Below are 20,389 nucleotides of genomic sequence, written 5' to 3' on the forward strand. Positions count from 1 at the left end.
CTGTATGCACCCAACAAGCTGGGTGCTCCTGCTTCTAAGCAGACGATTGCTCGTTGGATTTGTAGTACAATTCAGCTTGCACATTCTGTCGCAGGCCTGCCACAGCCAAAATCTGTAAAAGCCCATTCCACAAGGAAACTCGGCTCATCTTGGGCGGCTGCCCGAGGGGTCTCGGCTTTACAACTTTGCCGAGCAGCTACTTGGTCAGGGGCAAACACGTTTGCTAAATTCTACAAATTTGATACCCTGGCTGAGGAGGACCTGGAGTTCTCTCATTCGGTGCTGCAGAGTCATCCGCACTCTCCCGCCCGTTTGGGAGCTTTGGTATAATCCCCATGGTCCTTACGGAAGTCCCAGCATCCACTAGGACGTCAGAGAAAATAAGAATTTACTTACCGATAATAATATTTCTCGTAGTCCGTAGTGGATGCTGGGCGCCCATCCCAAGTGCGGATTGTCTGCAATACTTGTATATAGTTATTGTTACAAAAAAATTGGGTTGTTTATTGTTGTGAGCCATCTTTTCAGAGGCTCCTACGTTTATCATACTGTTAACTGGGTTCAGATCACAGGTTGTACGGTGTGATTGGTGTGGCTGGTATGAGTCTTACCCGGGATTCAAAATCCTTCCTTATTATGTACGCTCGTCCGGGCACAGTATCCTAACTGAGGCTTGGAGGAGGGTCATAGGGGGAGGAGCCAGTGCACACCAGCTAGTCTAAAGCTTTTACTTTTGTGCCCAGTCTCCTGCGGAGCCGCTATTCCCCATGGTCCTTACGGAAGTCCCAGCATCCACTACGGACTACGAGAAATAGAATTATCGGTAAGTAAATTCTTATTTCCTCCACTAAGGGGCACAGGGAGGAGAGTGGGTATAGCCGGTGAAGAGAGTCTGGGCACCAAACAGTTTATTTTAATTACCTGGCATCCCAGTGCTCCCTCTCCTCTATACCCCAGCCCAGCCAGTTTTCAGTTTGGTGCCGGCAAGGAAGGGCACCATTTTAGAGAGGCTGCTTTTGCTGGTCCTTTTATTTCAGTTTCTTTGTTGTTTTTTTTTTCTTTTAGTAGAGTGGGCAGTGAAAGGCGTTTCATGTAATCCCATGTAAAAGTAATTATAGGAACGTGTAAGAGTGCTCAGAAATCATATTCCCTTTGTTTACATTGTCCTTTTATACATCTGATTTTAAAACGATCATTGTCCACTAGAGGCCGCCAGTACTTGAGTTTTGCAATTAGATACAATATTTACTACACAGTGAGAAAAACAGTATCTTAAGGTTATATTTTATCCCATTCTATTTTGATCTGCCATCTCTTACCAGGTTTTTGTCTTTTCTACATCTTTTTGTAATTAAACGAAGTGAATCTCCCTTCCCGTAATTTCAAGGTAACAGGGATTTCTAGACCAAATTAGAGATTTATGCTCTGTTTTCTTAATATCAAATTTTACAAACTAACTTTTTAAGAACATGGATTGTCAATTATTTTATCATTGTGCTGGCATTTAGCCCTGGCCACAGTTTAATGTTATATTCCAAGAAAAAATAAATGTGTTCCTGTTAGTGTGACAGCTCGGTAGAAAATTGGCCATAGGTGACAGTGGGAAGGATACTATTATCCTTCTTCCTCCCAACTGGCATGGTTTCATGCTGATTAGTCTATAGGTCTGTGCTACTTTATGGTAATCGTGTCTATACTAAATATGTGCTATATTTCATACGGTATAGGGCAAGGTGTCAATGTAATGTGCTACTTTAACGTATTAGTCCACTTTTTTTATGCAAGTCATTCAAGTTGTTTTTATTTTGTGTTTTGTCCAGAAAATGTACATGTGGGAAAAAACATTTTGATTAAGTAATACTTGACTAGTTTTCCAATAATCCGCACATTTTATATATGTTTATTTGAGATAGTTATAGTGGCGATCTGTTTTGTATTTAGCATTTGATTACCTTTGTCACAGGGTGACATCCATTGCTGACAGACTTAACGTTGAGTTTGCACTAATCCACAAAGAAAGGAAAAAAGCCAATGAGGTGGACAGAATGGTGTTGGTCGGAGATGTGAAAGACCGGGTTGCTATCCTAGTAGATGACATGGCTGACACATGTGGTACCATATGCCACGCTGCTGACAAGTGAGTTTTTGGCTTTTTCCTAACATTGAGCCAAGCAGTCAATAAATATAATATAATTTTACCCAATATCCTTCTTCCACCCCGAGGATCAGAGCATTGTACGTTGCTGCAGCAACATTGAGAGCCAGGGTGGTTGCTGCAGTGATGTCCAATTAATGCCTGTGTTGGAACTTCTGCCATTTTGAACAGCTCTTGTCTGTCACTGCTGGTTCAGGAGAAAATGCGGCTCTGTGGGAACATTTCCTCCCACTATGAAGGTCCATTTTTTAATTTCCTTCACGTTCTTACTAACTGGGGGGACATGTTGCTTAAAAAAAACATTTTATCTGGAGTTACTCTTTAAATGGGATGTAGTGAAATTGATGACGTTCATAATGTTGATGACTCAATGTAAACAGTTATGTCGATTTTGTTAAATTGTCGACAGGCAAAATTACATTGTCAGAATGTTGCTATGTGAAATGCCGACATTGGGGTTAAACTGTATGAGGGGGGGGGGGGGGGGGGGTTGGGCATAGTGGAGAAACACTTCCTCGAATGCCAGAGGATCAGAGATCCGACACTGAAGGGACTGGCCACTAGAGGACTCTGCTGCAGTTGCCAGGACAAGATAAGTCGCCGTTGTGCCACTAGGATGAAAGACAACCTAAAATCTGAAGGGGGGGAAAAGAAGAAAAAAAATCTATATCAACATTAAGACTGCCAACATTTCCTACCCACTCGCTTTCAGGAATGGTTACTTTGAAGTATCGATGTCTTCCCTTTTTTTATCAGTCTGCTTATTAAGGTCCAAGGGAGAGTAAAGGGCTTTAGCTATTTGCTTATACTGAATCATCCAATCCATCAGAGGCTGTTAGTTTTCTTGCCATAGTGATGAGCCTTTTTATGACCTCTCTGGATAATGTTTGTTCATATTTTGTTTTTATTCAATAATTGAATTTCTGTTTATAAGCCGCTCTTAAGATGTGTACACACGGTGAGAGAAATCTAAGATTTTGAGTATACAGTCAAAATCTTAAGGAAAGTTAATGCACATTTCAAGGTGTTTGGCAGCTTGCGATACCGATTCAATCCCAATGCGCGCTCCCGCTGAGTCTGTATCGCAAGGCTAGATAGACTGGCAAGTCAATCTTGACTATCTAGTGTACTATCTAGTACAAAGTATAGTCAAAATTGGCACTTAGTCAAAATCGTACATAGACAAAATGGAAAGCACAGATAGTTAAAATCTGGGCTCTGGGGGAGTTCAAGGGAAATCGCATAGTAAAAATCGAGCATAGCAAGGATCTCAGTGTGTGCACATCTTAAGAGAGAATGACTATTTAATTTGGATAGTGTTACGTCTCCTAGGAACTAGAGCTCAGAAATTTGCTCACATTTTCTTGTTTGTTTATAAGATCAAACTATGAAAACCTCCTTCTACTTAGACTTTAGCCTTGCCATTAATCATTCCATAGTAAATAAATAAACTTCTCTAGCATATGGCGTTAATCATTTATTCTTACCATTGTCTGACAATGTAATTGTAGTCCTAGTCCCAGTTAAACAAATCTACTTTGAAACTGTTCCCCTTGGCCTGTGGAGATTAGGACGTTCCAAAGTGCAAGAGCAGCATGATAAACGAGCACAAGTTGTGAAGTATTCTGTATTCATAAAAGAAAACAAATACCACTGTTGCAAATAGCGTCTCCTTTGCATAAACTACATACACCCCCCCCCCCCCCCCCCCCAACCCACCCCCCACTACCACCGCCACCACCAATGTTATGGTCATTTACAGTCTTCTTCAAAGCCTGTCACATGCTTACCTGTGCAGTGAGGTAAATTCCCTGTGGTGCCAAAACCTAAAAAAATAAAAAAATAAATTCCAAATACTATCAATTATATATGTATATCTAAATTTCTTTACCTTGTATCCATTCTTTGCCTCTGTATAGCTCTAAGGAACCCCTGTAGTGCTGTATAAGTAAAAGATAATAGCTTTTAAGTGTAAGCACTTGCCAGGCTGAGCTTTCCCTGACATGGTCATATCTGATGTGACCAGTCAAAAACATCAACTGGATGGCTGCTGGAAATTAATCTTCTAGGAGCTGCCTTTCTCAGAGGGTCCTTCTGCTTCCTGGTTCCCTACCACAGTGTCTTTCGTGCAGCCAGTCTCTGCTGATCAGGTAGCCTGGTGCCACCCGCCTCCTTGCAATGTCACAATGGTTTGATCATAGTTGTTCAAATAAATGTTTATAAATATGTTTTTGGAAAAACATATTGGCCCATTAAGTGGTAAAATAAAAACCAAAACACTAAAAACAAAAATGACAGATTTTCTTTTGCTTTAACAAAGCTAGCTTGGGTTTATCAAAGTGTTTTTTGTTTAGTTTTCCCCTCCCCCCTATTTTTTCCCTTATTATTTTGCAAAAATGGACAACTGTGTTAAGAACCTCTGTACATTATACTGGAACCACAGGAGTGGCAAATTCAGGTGTGTTTTTAGGTTTGTTTTTAATCATGATTTAGTATTTTTTGTTCTAGTTTTGTTTCGATTTATGTAAAACAAAATGGCAAAATTTGTAAAACATGCATTAAAATGTGTTGTTTTTTTCAAAGGTTACTCTCTGCTGGTGCCACAAAGGTTTACGCAATTTTAACACATGGCATATTCTCTGGACCTGCCATTTCTCGAATCAATAATGCAGCGTTTGAGGCTGTAGTGGTAACTAACACAATCCCACAAGAAGATAAAATGAAACACTGCTCAAAGATCCAGGTACTGAAACTAATATAATTTTTCTGTAAATTAGTTTTTTTTTTCTCTTACGTCCTAGAGGATACTGGGGTTCCATTTAGTACCATGGGGTATAGACTGGTCCGCTAGGAGCCATGGGCACTTTAATAATTTGATAGTGTGGAACTATTCGCAAGCCCACCACGGCGAGCGTGCATTCTCGCAGCACGCCGCCACCCCCAACAGAGCCAGAAGAATGAAGAGTGGTGAGTACTAAGCAGACGTCCCAACTAGCGGGTCGCCAACCATTATGGCGGCATGAGGGTATGGAGGCGCACGGCTTCTAACCGGGGCGGAATGCGTCTCCAGACACAGTACACAGCTGCGTCTCAGTACACAGTACCCACACTTGCAAAACAGCCTTAAAATGGGTTTCTCTCCATTTTAAGCAACAGATTACCTCAGCCAGTATAAAAGAATGCAGGAAGACGGCGCACCATTGAAGGGGCGGGTCTTCACTATGAGAGGATCCAGCCGCTCACCAGCGCCATTTTCCCTCTGCAATGGGCACAGATGCTGACTGAAAGGGACGCGCAGCTCCTCCAGTGTGACTCCAGATTACCTCAGCGGTACCAGGGGGTCATAGCAGGGGGGGGAGAGATTATTAGTGTACCAAGACCCCTATCAATGTACTTAGTCTGCGACTTGTCTAAGCTTGGCATTAGCGATAAGGGCGCGGCGGGGGCTGGCTCCAAATTACTGTGTCTCCCTGAAGAGCTTTTTGTGGGTTCATTGTGCTTAACCTTTTCCTGTGTGTGTGCTGTCACATTTACATTATGTCAGGCAAAGAGTGTATTTCTTGTACAGTGGAGTGTTTCTTTTCACCAGGGTTCTCACTACTGGGTACTCAGGGCAGTGCACCTTCCCAGAATAGCGGGGCTGTACTGGAATGGGTTAATTCCATTAAGGGAATGATCTCAAAAATGATCTCTGGCCCATAACCTGCAGTCTGACTCTGACGGGTCAGACATGGATGAGGGTGAGGTGGATTTGGAGGGGGGGTGATAGAGGCTATCAGATGTTCTGCAAATTCCTGATAAGTTGTCAGAGGAGTGTGAGGAATCTTATTTTAATGTAAAAAAGAAGTCCTCAGTCACTTTTCCTGCGTCAATGGAATTGAATACCCTGTTTGAAGAACAGTGTGTTAATCCTGATAAGAAATTTCAAATCCCTAAAAGGTTGCTCTCCTCTTTTCCTTTTCCTCTGGGGGATAGAAAAAATGGGAAAATCCAGATAGTGGATGCATCAGTCTCTAGGCTGTCATGTAAAATTGTATTGCCTGTCCCTGGTGCAGTCTCCCTAAAAGATGCAGCGAATTGTAAAATTGAGACTACACTCAAATCATTGTACACAGCTGCTCAGGTGGCCCACAGACCCACTATTGCATGTGCGTGGATCACAAAAGCCATTGCTAAATGGTCAGGTAACCTAATTGAGGGGTTACATTCCTTGTCTAGGGTGGATGTTTTACTCCAGCAGCATATACAGGATTCTATAAAATACAAATCCCCAAGAGAGGGGAAGGACAAAAGAAACCAGGTATACTTTGTGGTGCACTCTACCCAACTGACAATTTTTAAATAAGATTTCACAGAAATGTATATCCTCAGTAATATTAGTAAGTATTGGTTTAAATGCCCATAACCAAAATGGTTGCCTGAAATTATTTTTCTAATGGGACTAAATATGTCCTTTATTAATAGAGCGAAATATTAAAATCAAAGAAAAATAAAAATTATTTGTGTGATAGAAAAAGAAAAATGTGAATAAAGATTTAAAAACAAAGCTGTTGTGTTTTTCCCTGTGTGTACTTTCTTATATTTGTTTCAAATGTGCATGACCATTCATGTATTTGTACAGCACTATATCAGTGCAGAATTTATTCAAAATGTATAGTATCCATATTCCATGGAGCTTGTACCATATATTATAGAGGGAGATATATGTCCCTGCTATTGAGTCACAGACTTATTTCAGATATTGCAACAATGAGACTCTAGTCTCCTAATGTATACCAGAAGTGTAGTGAGATATTTCTCAATGTAGCAAGTTAGAGTGAATGAAACACTGTTGCTCAAGTATGTGACTCATACGCTGAGTCCTGATACTGCACGATACAGAAGCCTTGCAGTGTAATATCTACCATCCATATATAGAGAGCTAATTGGGGATATATCTTAGAGTAGTAACATATATAGAATTATGTACAGATGTATAAATTAATCTTCCATTAATAAGGTTAAATAACAGTATTATATTTCCTTTATATACTGTGTTGTGTCTATTCAGTGATTCACAATAGTATTTACAGCACAGTGGTCATATTTGACATGCTGCAGTAAGATATTCAACAAGTACATGGAGAGAATAAATTGATATCCCCTATATACTATTATTGGTTAATAACAGGCTGTCTTGCTGCACTGTATTAAATTGGAATCACAGTAATACTTTATATCTGCTATTCATGCTGATGGTGCATCATTCTTCGTACAAGCAGATACTGAGTAGATATACAGGAATAAATATATCTTCTGTATGATATTAATACACAGTAGTTAGCTGTCTACCTTGCTGCATTAAATTGTATCAATTTGATGACACTTGGTAGCGCTTAATACCCGCTGTCCGTGATTGTGTGTGAAAGCAATAGCTCCCAATAATGGTATACATGTCAGAGTGTGCAGTGCAACATTGAAACATTTAATTATCCATAATAGTTAGGGAACACATAGCATGAGCCTATGCGCATTTCACTACTATTGAGCTTCCTCAGGCCACTATCTTCCTGAGGGAGATCTCACCTAGAGCCAACACGGAGGCTCCCTTACCTGGGAATGATACTGGACACAGAGTCTTTGTCAAAGACCTCTGGACGAAACGCGTTGGTGTGAGGGCTATACACTACCTACGGACCTTCCAGACCACCATTCATTGAGGTGAGATAACCGGATCTATCCCATCCTTTTTGACTGTGTAAACACCTTCTGGTCTGTCCATTAGGATTGTGCCCTATTGCTATTTGATTGTAATAAATTTCCTTTACTCACTTCCACTCGTGACATATGTTTTATTACACCGAGATTGGACGTACTCAACAGTGGAGTCCCACTTCCTAGGAAGGGAGTGGATAAAGAAACCGTTACGGGCTTGACACCATTTTTGAAGACTGTAATTGGGGTACGCTTGCCCATCTTTTATTCCATTATTTATCCATTTGGACATGATCTACAGTTAAAGATACCTTTATGGGTTTATTGAATACACTTTGAGTGTGAGTATGGTACGCTGGTTTATTCCTCCGGCCATCAGTGGGGTTGATAAAATTGACTCCATTGTGATATATTAATTGGGCCGTTCTTTTCCCTATTTTCTCTAACGTCCTAGTGGATGCTGGGGACTCCGTCAGGACCATGGGGATTAGCGGCTCCGCAGGAGACAGGGCACAAAAATAAAGCTTTAGGATCAGGTGGTGTGCACTGGCTCCTCCCCCTATGACCCTCCTCCAAGCCTCAGTTAGGTTTTTGTGCCCGTCCGAGCAGGGTGCAATCTAGGTGGCTCTCCTAAAGAGCTGCTTAGAAAAAGTTTTTAGGTTTTTTATTTTCAGTGAGTCCTGCTGGCAACAGGCTCACTGCATCGAGGGACTTAGGGGAGAGAAGTCAACTCACCTGCGTGCAGGATGGATTGGCTTCTTAGGCTACTGGACACCATTAGCTCCAGAGGGATCGAACACAGGCCCAGCCATGGAGTCCGGTCCCGGAGCCGCGCCGCCGACCCCCCTTGCAGATGCCGAAGATGGAAGAGGTCCAGAAGCAGGCGGCAGAAGACTTTTCAGTCTTCCTGAGGTAGCGCACAGCACTGCAGCTGTGCGCCATTGTTGTCAGCACACTTCACACAGCGGTCACGGAGGGTGCAGGGCGCTGGGGGGGCGCCCTGGGCAGCAATGTATAATACCTTTTTATGGCTAAAAAATACATCACATATAGCCCTTGAGGCTATATGGATGTATTTAACCCCTGCCAGATCTCACAAACTCCGGAGAAGAGCCCGCCGAAATAGGGGGCGGGGCTTATTCTCAGCACACAGCGCCATTTTCCTGCTCAGCTCCGCTGTGAGTAAGGCTCCCAGGACTCTCCCCTGCACTGCACTACAGAAACAGGGTAAAACAGAGAGGGGGGGCACTTTTTTTGGCGATATTACTATATTTAAGCTGCTATAAGGATACAACACTTATATAGGGTTGTTCCCATATATATTATAGCGCTTGGGTGTGTGCTGGCAAACTCTCCCTCTGTCTCCCCAAAGGGCTAGTGGGGTCCTGTCTTCAATAGAGCATTCCCTGTGTGTCTGCTGTGTGTCGGTACGTGTGTGTCGACATGTATGAGGACGATGTTGGTGTGGAGGCAGAGCAATTGCCGGTAATGGTGATGTCACCCCCCAGGGAGTCGACACCGGAATGGATGGCTTTGTTTATGGAATTACGTGATAATGTCAGCACATTACAAAAATCAGTTGACGACATGAGACGGCCGGAAAACCAGTTAGTACCTGCCCAGGCGTTTCAGACACCGTCAGGGGCTGTAAAACGCCCTTTACCTCAGTCGGTCGACACAGACCCAGACACGGACACTGAATCTAGTGTCGACGGTGAAGAAACGAACGTATTTTCCAGTAGGGCCACACGTTATATGATCACGGCAATGAAGGAGGCTTTGCATATCTCTGATACTACAAGTACCACAAAAAGGGGTATTATGTGGGGGGTGAAAAAACTACCTGTAGTTTTTCCTGAATCAGAGGAATTGAATGATGTATGTGATGAAGCGTGGGTTAACCCAGATAGAAAAGTGCTAATTTCAAAAAAAGTTATTGGCATTATACCCTTTCCCGCCAGAGGTTAGGGCGCGCTGGGAAACACCCCCTAAGGTGGATAAGGCGCTCACACGCTTATCAAAACAAGTGGCGTTACCGTCTCCTGATACGGCCGCCCTCAAGGATCCAGCTGATAGGAGGCTGGAAACTACCCTAAAAAGTATATACACACATACTGGTGTTATACTGCGACCAGCCATCGCCTCAGCCTGGATGTGCAGTGCTGGGGTGGTCTGGTCGGATTCCCTGACTGAAAATATTGATACCCTGGATAGGGACAGTATTTTACAGACTTTAGAGCAATTAAAGGATGCTTTTCTTTATATGCGAGATGCTCAGAGGGATATTTGCACTCTGGCATCGAGAGTAAGTGCGATGTCCATATCTGCCAGAAGAAGTTTATGGACACGACAGTGGTCAGGTGATGCGGATTCCAAACGGCATATGGAAGTATTGCCATATAAAGGGGAGGAATTATTTGGCGTCGGTCTATCGGATTTGGTGGCCACGGCAACTGCCGGGAAATTTACCTTTTTACCTCAGACCCCCTCCCAACAGATAAAGACACCGTCTTTTCAGCCGCAGTCCTTTCGGTCCTATAAGAAGCGGGCAAAAGGACAGTCATATCTGCACCGAGGCAGAGGAAAGGGTAAGAGAGGGCAGCAAGCAGCTCCTTCCCAGGAACAGAAGCCCTCCGCGGATTCTGCAAAGCCCTCAGCATGACGCTGGGGCTTTACAAGCGGACTCAGGAACGGTGGGGGGTCGACTCAAGAATTTCAGCGCGCAGTGGGCTTGCTCACAGGTGGACCCCTGGATCCTGCAGGTAGTATCTCAGGGTTACAGGTTGGAATTCGAGAAGTCTCCCCCTCGCCGGTTCCTAAAGTCTGCTTTGCCAACGTCTCCCTCTGACAGGGCGACGGTATTGGAAGCCATTCACAAGCTGTTTTCTCAGCAGGTGATAGTCAAGGTACCCCTCCTACAACAGGAAAAGGGGTATTACTCCACGCTGTTTGTGGTACCGAAGCCGGACGGCTCGGTAAGACCTATTCTAAATCTGAAATCTTTGAACCTGTACATACAAAAATTCAAGTTCAAGATGGAATAACTCAGAGCAGTGATAGCGAATCTGGAAGAAGGGGACTTTATGGTGTCCCTGGACATAAAAGATGCTTACCTGCATGTCCCAATTTGCCCTTCACATCAAGGGTACCTCAGGTTCGTGGTGCAAAACTGTCATTATCAGTTTCAGACGCTGCCGTTTGGATTGTCCACGGCACCTCGGGTCTTTACCAAGGTAATGGCCGAAATGATGATTCTTCTGCGAAGAAGAGGCGTATTAATTATCCCTTACTTGGACGATCTCCTGATAAGGGCAAGGTCCAGAGAACAGCTGGAGGACGGAGTAGCACTAACCCAAGTAGTGCTGCAACAACACGGGTGGATTCTGAATTTTCCAAAATCTCAGTTGACCCCGACAACACGTCTGCTGTTCCTGGGAATGATTCTGGACACGGTTCAGAAAAAGGTGTTTCTTCCGGAGGAGAAAGCCAAGGAGTTATCCGAACTTGTCAGGAACCTCCTAAAACCAGGAAAAGTGTCTGTGCATCAATGCACAAGAGTCCTGGGAAAGATGGTGGCTTCTTACGAAGCAATCCCATTCGGCAGATTCCACGCACGAACTTTTCAGTGGGATCTGCTGGACAAATGGTCCGGATCGCATCTGCAGATGCATCAGCGGATAACCTTATCGCCACGGACAAGGGTGTCTCTTCTGTGGTGGTTGCAGAGTGCTCATCTGTTAGAAGGCCGCAGATTCGGCATACAGGACTGGGTCCTGGTGACCACGGATGCCAGTCTGAGAGGCTGGGGAGCGGTCACACAGGGAAGAAACTTCCAGGGAGTATGGTCAAGCCTGGAGATGTCTCTTCACATAAATATACTGGAGCTAAGAGCGATTTACAATGCTCTAAGCCTGGCAAAACCCCTGCTTCAGGGTCAGCCGGTGTTGATCCAGTCGGACAACATTACGGCAGTCGCCCACGTAAACAGACAGGGCGGCACAAGAAGCAGGAGAGCAATGGCAGAAGCTGCAAGGATTCTTCGCTGGGCGGAAGATCATGTGATAGCACTGTCAGCAGTGTTCATTCCGGGAGTGGATAACTGGGAAGCAGACTTCCTCAGCAGACACGATCTACACCCGGGAGAGTGGGGACTTCATCCAGAAGTCTTCCACATGATTGTGAACCGTTGGGAAAAACCAAAGGTGGATATGATGGCGTCTCGCCTCAACAAAAAACTGGACAGGTATTGCGCCAGGTCAAGAGACCCTCAGGCAATAGCTGTGGACGCTCTGGTAACACCGTGGGTGTTCCAGTCAGTGTATGTGTTTCCTTCTCTGCCTCTCATACCCAAAGTACTGAGAATTATACGGCAAAGGGGAGTAAGAACGATACTCGTGGCTCCGGATTGGCCAAGAAGAACTTGGTACCCGGAACTTCAGGAGATGCTCACGGAAAATCCGTGGCCTCTACCTCTAAGACGGGACCTGATTCAGCAGGGACCGTGTCTATTCCAAGACTTACCGCGGCTGCGTTTGACGGCGTGGCGGTTGAACGCCGAATTCTAAGGGAAAAAGGCCTTCCAGAAGAGGTCATTCCTACACTGGTTAAAGCCAGGAAGGAGGTGACTGCACAACATTATCACCGCATTTGGAGAAAATATGTTGCGTGGTGTGAGGCCAGGAAGGCCCCCACGGAGGAATTTCAATTGGGTCGATTCCTACATTTCCTGCAAACAGGATTGTCTATGGGCCTCAAGTTGGGGTCCATTAAGGTTCAAATTTCGGCCCTGTCGATTTTCTTCCAGAAAGAATTGGCTTCAGTTCCTGAAGTCCAGACTTTATTAAAAGGAGTACTACATATACAGCCCCCGGTTGTGCCCCCAGTGGCTCCGTGGGACCTTAATGTAGTTTTGGATTTTCTCAAATCCCATTGGTTTGAGCCACTCAAATCGGCGGATTTGAAATATCTTACATGGAAAGTAACCATGCTACTGGCCCTGGCTTCAGCCAGGAGAGTGTCAGAATTGGCGGCTTTATCGTATAAAAGCCCATATCTGATTTTCCATTCGGACAGGGCAGAACTGCGGACGCGTCCTCATTTTCTGCCTAAGGTGGTGTCAGCGTTTCACCTGAACCAGCCTATTGTGGTGCCTGCGGCTACTAGCGATTTGGAGGATTCCAAGTTGCTGGACGTTGTCAGGGCATTGAAAATATATATTTCAAGGACGGCTGGAGTCAGAAAATCTGACTTGCTGTTTATACTGTATGCACCCAACAAGCTGGGTGCTCCTGCTTCTAAGCAGACGATTGCTCGTTGGATTTGTAGCACAATTCAACTTGCACATTCTGTGGCAGGCCTGCCACAGCCTAAATCTGTCAAGGCCCATTCCACAAGGAAGGTGGGCTCATCCTGGGCGGCTGCCCGAGGGGTCTCGGCATTACAACTCTGCCGAGCAGCTACGTGGTCGGGGGAGAACACGTTTGTAAAATTCTACAAATTTGATACCCTGGCTAAAGAGGACCTGGAGTTCTCTCATTCGGTGCTGCAGAGTCATCCGCACTCTCCCGCCCGTTTGGGAGCTTTGGTATAATCCCCATGGTCCTGACGGAGTCCCCAGCATCCACTAGGACGTTAGAGAAAATAAGATTTTACTTACCGATAAATCTATTTCTCGTAGTCCGTAGTGGATGCTGGGCGCCCATCCCAAGTGCGGATTGTCTGCAATACTTGTACATAGTTATTGTTACAAAAAAATCGGGTTGTTCTTGTTGTGAGCCGTCTGTTCAGAGGCTCCTACGTTGTCATACTGTTAACTGGGTTCAGATCACAAGTTGTACGGTGTGATTGGTGTGGCTGGTATGAGTCTTACCCGGGATTCAAAATCCTTCCTTATTGTGTACGCTCATCCGGGCACAGTATCCTAACTGAGGCTTGGAGGAGGGTCATAGGGGGAGGAGCCAGTGCACACCACCTGATCCTAAAGCTTTATTTTTGTGCCCTGTCTCCTGCGGAGCCGCTAATCCCCATGGTCCTGACGGAGTCCCCAGCATCCACTACGGACTACGAGAAATAGATTTATCGGTAAGTAAAATCTTATTATCTCTCACATTGGGGTACCATCTTGGGAGGAATTAAAAGAGCCTGGTTCCATCCGGTTAGGAGAAGTTTGGACCCATAAAGAAACCTTTGAGTGGAAATTCTTCCTTTCTAGACGTGAGTACGGTACGAACTATTGTGATTAACCACAAAATCTAGAACCACCAATCACTCCAAAACCCAGGACGTACTACACGATATTGCTCTTTTATCTTTTTGAGGGACTCTGGACCAACCTAGAGGGAATCTCTCCACCCAATGAACTAGAAAAAAGATTGGAAGACGACCTCCTCTCTTTTTACGGACTGACATATTCCTGAACATTTAAAGACATCTAAGTGGACTGTTTTTAGCTGAGCGCGGTTGAGGTAGTTCTCATTTTTTCTGTATATGTAGGTGTGGATGTGGGCCTACGTCTGGGCTCCATAAAAGTCCAGATTTCGGCCTTGTCTAGTTTCTTTCAAAAACAATTGGCTTCTCTCCCTGAGGTCCAGATGTTTTTGAAAGGGGTTCTGTGCATCCAGCCTCCCATGGCACCTTGGGATCTCAATTTGGTGCTGCAGTTCCTCCAATCGGACTGGTTTGAACCATTACAGGAGGTGGATGTAAAATATCTTACGTGGAAGACCGTCACATTGTTGGCCTTGGCTTCAGCAAGACGTGTGTCAGAGTTGGGGTCCTTGTCTCACGAGCCCCTATTTAATTTCCCATGAGGACAGAGCTGAACTCGTCAGCAATTTCTACCAAAAGTGGTGTCTGTGTTTCACATCAACCAGCCTATTGTGGTTCCGGTTATCACCGTCACCTCTGCTACTTCAAAGTCTGGATGTTGTGAGAGCTTTGAAGGTGTACGTAAAGAGGACAGCTCGTCACAGGAAATCGCTGTTCGTTCTATGTGATCCCAATAAAATTGGCTGTCCTATTTCAAAGCAGACAATCGCACGCTAGATCAGGTTCACTATCCAGCATGCTTATTCCTCCGCAGGTTTGCCGGTTCCAAAATCTGTACAGGTCCACTCTACCTGGTCGGTGGGTTCTTCCTGGGCGGCTGCCCGGGGTGTCTCGGCTTTACAGCTCTGCCGAGTGGTAACTTGGTCAGGTTCGAACACGTTTGCTAAGTTCTACACGTTCGATACTTTGGCCTCTGAGGACCTTCAGTTTGGTCGATCAGTTCTGCAGGAACCTCGGCACTCTCCCATCCAGTTTGGGAGCTTTGGTACATCCCCCATGGTACGAAATGAAACCCCTGTATCCTCTCGGATGTAAGAGAAAATAGGATTTTAATTACCTACCGGTAAATCCTTTTCTCGTAGTCCGTAGAGGATACTAGGCGCCCGCCCGGTGCTTTGTTCTTCCTGCACGGTTACTCTGTTAAGTATTGTTGGTTCAGCTGTTCCTGCTTAAAGTTTGTTTAGCATGGCTATCCTCTGTTTGTGTTCTGGTTCAGAATCCGCACTATCTTTATCTAACCTTCTCTCAAAGTATGTCGGTCTCCTCGGGCACAGTTTCCTAGACTGAGTCTGGTAGGAGGGGCATAGAGGGAGGAGCCAGCCCACACTATCTCATGGCTCCTAGTGGACCTGTCTATACCCCATGGTAGTAAATGGAACCCCAGTATCCTCTACAGACTACGAGAAAAGGATTTACCGGTAGGTAATTAAAATCCAATTATTATTTTTTTATTATTTGTACATATTATTGAATATTGGTATTATCCATGAATTCTAAAGTCAAATAATGAAACTTGTTATTTTGGAACTGTTTATTATAAACTGAACTAATGTCATTAACATATCGGATTATCATTGACATAACAATAATGGTAGGTGCGCCAAGCAAGAACACAAAAACCTGCAGATAATAGGTGTGCTTGGGAGCTACTGGTACATTAAAGGACAGCGGGAAACTGTAACACTTAGCATGACTTCTAATCTTTTCTTCGCTAATTTTATCATTTAGTAGTTCTCTTACATGTTACACAGTTTTGACCTATCCGTTTTGTGTACTCTAGACATGAAACTTGTACATGTTCTGATCTCGGTGACCTCCTTACCTATGATGGGATGCCTGTTTCCCTAGAATAGGCACTTTTGAGAGCCCAAACCGAAGTTCTCTGGGAGTAACAGTTTTGAGACTGAACCTGATCAGAGTTTGATGCAGTACCGATATTTGCACTGTTGAGTTTTGTTTCCCTCACTGCTACGCATGCGCAAACATTTTAGCAAACACTGCACCTGTGCGACCCGAAGTGTACACTGTCGTATGCATTTGCGTACTACATCGTTATTACTTGAAACATTACGTAGTCTTCCCAAAAAGAGGTGTCATAGGCATGTTTCAGCATAATGCTGCTCTTTCGCCACACAGTGGCTATATCTTGAAGATACAATGGAGGCTCTGCCCCGGGCTGAGCTTAGCGAGAAAACAATTTTGCGACCGATGGTGGAGATAGGCTTTGCATATCTAACCATTGCACAAATTATCTGTCACATAGTTGTGCACATGAGGAATGCTTAAACTCCTAGGTCTAGATGCATCATCGCTTGGAAAGCAATAAAATGGAGTGTGTAAAGTACCAGCCAATCAGCTCCTAACTGTCATTTTTCAAACACAGCCTATGACATGGCAGTTAAGACCTGATTGGCTGGTACTTTTTCTATCTCCAGTTTATCACTTTCGAAGCGATGATGCATCTAGCCCCTATTTGCTCTTTCACTCTTTAGAATCCATGCGAAATTAAAGCCGTACATAAACCGCCTGCGTCTCTGAAACAGGCCCTGTGTACACACAGGTCTTGAAGGACAACCCTTGTTAAGCATAGGTAATTTGATTTTGCTTAATGAAAACTTTTTCAATATATTTTCACATCTGAAAGCCCTTATGCCCCCCATACACCAGAAAGACCATCTGGCCGATGCGCCCGATATAGATATATCTGACAGCATACTTCTGGATGTTGCAACTCCTAGATCTTTTGCATAATGTGTAAGAATTATCTTATGTGTATTGCATTATATCGTGCGTCCAGTACTGCAGGGGAGCTGCTGGGGAGTTCAAGGGAAATATAAAGACTTGCATCTTTTGCAAGTCTTCCTAGTGTGTAGGCACCTTAGAGAACTGCGTGCTCTACTTTCATATGCTAAATTAGATTTAAATTGAACATCATAATGTTTTGGAGAGATCTACCCATTGTGAATGCTCAAAGGAAACCATTATACGAAAGGACCATTCACATACATTATTTATTGGAAACCTAATATAATTCATTACTTAGTATTTTTTTAAACACACTAAACATGTCTTGCGCAGTAAATTTTTATACCAGTGTATTTACTATTAAGGATGGGAGTGATATGTTTTACTAATCAACATAGAAATAAGGAGAAATCAAAATATCCCCAGTGACCTAAATCATTAGCACAACACACAGCGCACAGTTGCTTTATTAAATCAATTTTAAGATCATCGGGCTCCATATGTCGTCTGTAGGATACAGACGTCGAATAACTGTTGTGGGGACAATTGCCCATACCAGCTTTGGTTTTTCACTGGTTCAAAAAGTGGCAACCTTATTCCCATTACACATTTACTTTTACTATGTTATTATACTGTAGTGTTTGATTAAGCAAGCATTTGTTTTCCATCTTTATGGTTGTTTTATTATGACCAATTCTAGTGATTTGAAATGTGTAATGTTTTTTTAGAAATAACTGTGTAGTTTACATAAATGGCAAATAGAATGATGGCATGCTTAAGTCGTTATGGTACAAATTATAATTGGGGAGATTTATCAAAGTTTGGAGATAAAGTCCCCACATCCCTGAATTACTATTATTGTGACTCTTCATTGCTGCTTAATATAATGTTCAATGAAGTGCTACAATTTGGTAGAGACTCAATGACTGTCTTGGAGTGTTCATTTTTAAATCTACTATACTGCATTTGCAACAGTATCACAATTTTTTTTCTTCATTTCAGGTGATCGACATATCCATGATTTTGGCAGAGGCAATCAGGAGGACTCATAATGGCGAATCTGTGTCGTACCTCTTCAGCCACGTTCCATTATAAACTGTTGGCTCCCTGCATGCAACAGTCCTTTGTTTCTTCTCTTTTAAAAGCAAACTTAACCAAAATCCCAATAATAAAAAGTCTCCTTAGCAGTTTCACAAACTGTACCTTTTTCCCCATCCTTGGAAGAGTGCGGCTTAGCAAGAAGATAGTGTTTTGAATGCTTTCGGTTTATGGCAGTGCTGAAAGCAATCCCTCAGTCCAAACTGCTCATACCTATGTTTATATTTAATAAAACCTCTGTGGATGTTTTGGATACAATTAATGGCTGTGTACTTGCACAAGATGATTCATTGGTGAATGTCACCGGATAGTTTTGACACTTTGAATGTTACCTTCTCCAGTGAAAGGCTTTTGGAGATTTGGGTTGTGTGGGAAGGGTAGGGATAGCATATTGGGAGAGCTTATTTTGTACTAGTTGCAGTTCTTAAATTAGCAGATGTGGAATATCTACAGTAGATTGTGTTCTCTGAATATGGGCAGGGTTATGGTATTCAAATTATTCAACTTCAAAGCCCAAATCCTCACAAACCTAGGCAGTTTTTGTTTATTTTATTTTTTACGCTAAGCTAAAGTATATAATATGAAGTTTTAGTAACATGGACTGTTCCCAATTTACCTGACGACACTTGCAGTAGATCTAGGAGAATTCCGTATGATATCCCGGCTGTCGGGTTACCGGCGTCGAGCACAGCATGTCCCGTCGTGTTCTCACTGTGCTTGACACGCTTTGTGCCCGGTTGCAACCACAGTGTTATATTCTCCCTCTGGTGGGGATTCCAGCCGGCGGTCGGGATTCTGACAGCCGGCAAAGTGTGTGCCTCCGATCGAGGGTGGGCCTTGTTTAGACTAAAGTTCCTCACCCTTTTTGAACTTCCCATTTGTGCAAACGCGAAGTTCAGCAGGGAAGGGTTTTAACGCCCCCAGACAAGGCCTGGCCAAACCAGAGTGAGGATTATCAGGTTTTTATTTGAATTTTTTGTGGATTTATTCTTTAAATAGTAAAGCCAACACAAAAGTGCAAGTTTTACTTGTTGCGTTGTCTGTACCCCCCCCCCCCCCTCCCTCCCCAATGCTATTGTGATTTTATGTCCTGATAAATTTACGCCTAAGCTTTTGCAGTGCAAATGAACATATTTATGGCTCCTTATGTATTTATACTTTCACCGTTGGCCTAAAAAGGCATCAGGAGTACAGATGTCTGTATGTATCACTGAGACTTGTGACAGCTGCCCAAAAAGAGTGCTCCCCTAACTTGCCGCCTTTAGAACCCTTCAAAAACCAGGCATGTTCTATATTTAGCTAATTCTATTGCAGGCAAGTAAGTATAGAGTATGATTTTATAAGTTTCATATCTTTACCAATGTGTTTTGTAAATGTATACTGCTTTGGTAATACAAGTACATGTACCACACATCTATGAGTCTTTTCCATATTGCCTCACTGCTGATTGCTCATTATAAAAAGCAATATTTCTCTCTAATGAAATACATCTATTAGTGTCATTTTCTTTTTCTTTTAGTTATAATGGTGTGCATTGTTCCCGTTTTGCCATCTTATGCCAGCTAAATTATTTGAATATGTTGTTCTCTATAGAGAACACATTTAACAAACTAAATAGAAATGTTATTGTACCAAGGCTGAATTAAGTCAGAACTATACGATGCATTACCTCGTGTGTTTTTGTTTTGTTCCTGTGTTGTTGTTTTTTTTTTATATTTTAATGTCTTGTTTTTTGTGTTTTTTTTTTGTTTTTGTTTTTTTTAAGCATTTCCTTTTCAAATGGGTGTCTGTTGCAATTCAGTTGAAGAAAAAATACTATTTTTGCTTAAACATCAATAAATTGTAAGAGTTTTATGTGGACCAATTTACCTTAGTGGGCTTTTATTTATTTATATTTTTTCTGGTGATTTGTGTTGGGGGTTTTTTTCATTAATTTCTGAAAATCTCCAGAATACAAAAACATACTTTTAAATTCTGTGTCCATAGTGGTTCTGCTTGAATACACATTAGAGAATACCAACCATCTTGGACTGACAGTTACTATGTCAGGTGTTCAGTTGCCCACACACGGCATGATATTTTAAACTATGTGGGCATTTCAGACAGCTCGGAGCGACACATGGTTTAAAAAGTGCTGTATGTGGGCATAATGACGCCAGTGTGCGCATTCTCGAGTAGTTTGTCGCCTCCTCCTCAAATACCTTCAGAAGGATCTGAGAAGGTGGCGAACTGTGTGGCCCCACTCTTCTTCCCCTCCCCCTTCCTCCCCCACACACACCTTTCCGCTGTCACTTGTGTGCATTTGCTGATGCTGGCACCCTGCAACTCGTGATGTGCACCTGGAGGACGCATTTCTCCATGTGTGGGGGG

The 20,389-nt window shown here is 43.4% G+C and overlaps 1 protein-coding gene across 2 annotated transcripts in view; it reads left to right on the forward strand.

Moving 5' to 3' along the window:
• The window catches only part of PRPS2 (phosphoribosyl pyrophosphate synthetase 2), a 122,382-nt gene extending 102,498 nt beyond the window's left edge, over positions 1–19,884 (forward strand). For both annotated transcript variants that reach the window (XM_063953506.1, XM_063953507.1), the window contains exons 5-7: positions 1,964–2,137; positions 4,739–4,898; positions 17,924–19,884. In XM_063953506.1, the coding sequence (XP_063809576.1) occupies positions 1,964–2,137; positions 4,739–4,898; positions 17,924–18,016 (427 nt within the window). In that variant the 3' untranslated portion in view covers positions 18,017–19,884. The remainder of the gene's footprint in view (positions 1–1,963; positions 2,138–4,738; positions 4,899–17,923) is intronic.
• The last annotated feature ends 505 nt before the right edge of the window (positions 19,885–20,389 follow it).

The sequence above is a fragment of the Pseudophryne corroboree genome, chromosome 2 (assembly GCF_028390025.1).
Source record: "Pseudophryne corroboree isolate aPseCor3 chromosome 2, aPseCor3.hap2, whole genome shotgun sequence".
NCBI lineage: Eukaryota > Metazoa > Chordata > Amphibia > Anura > Myobatrachidae > Pseudophryne > Pseudophryne corroboree.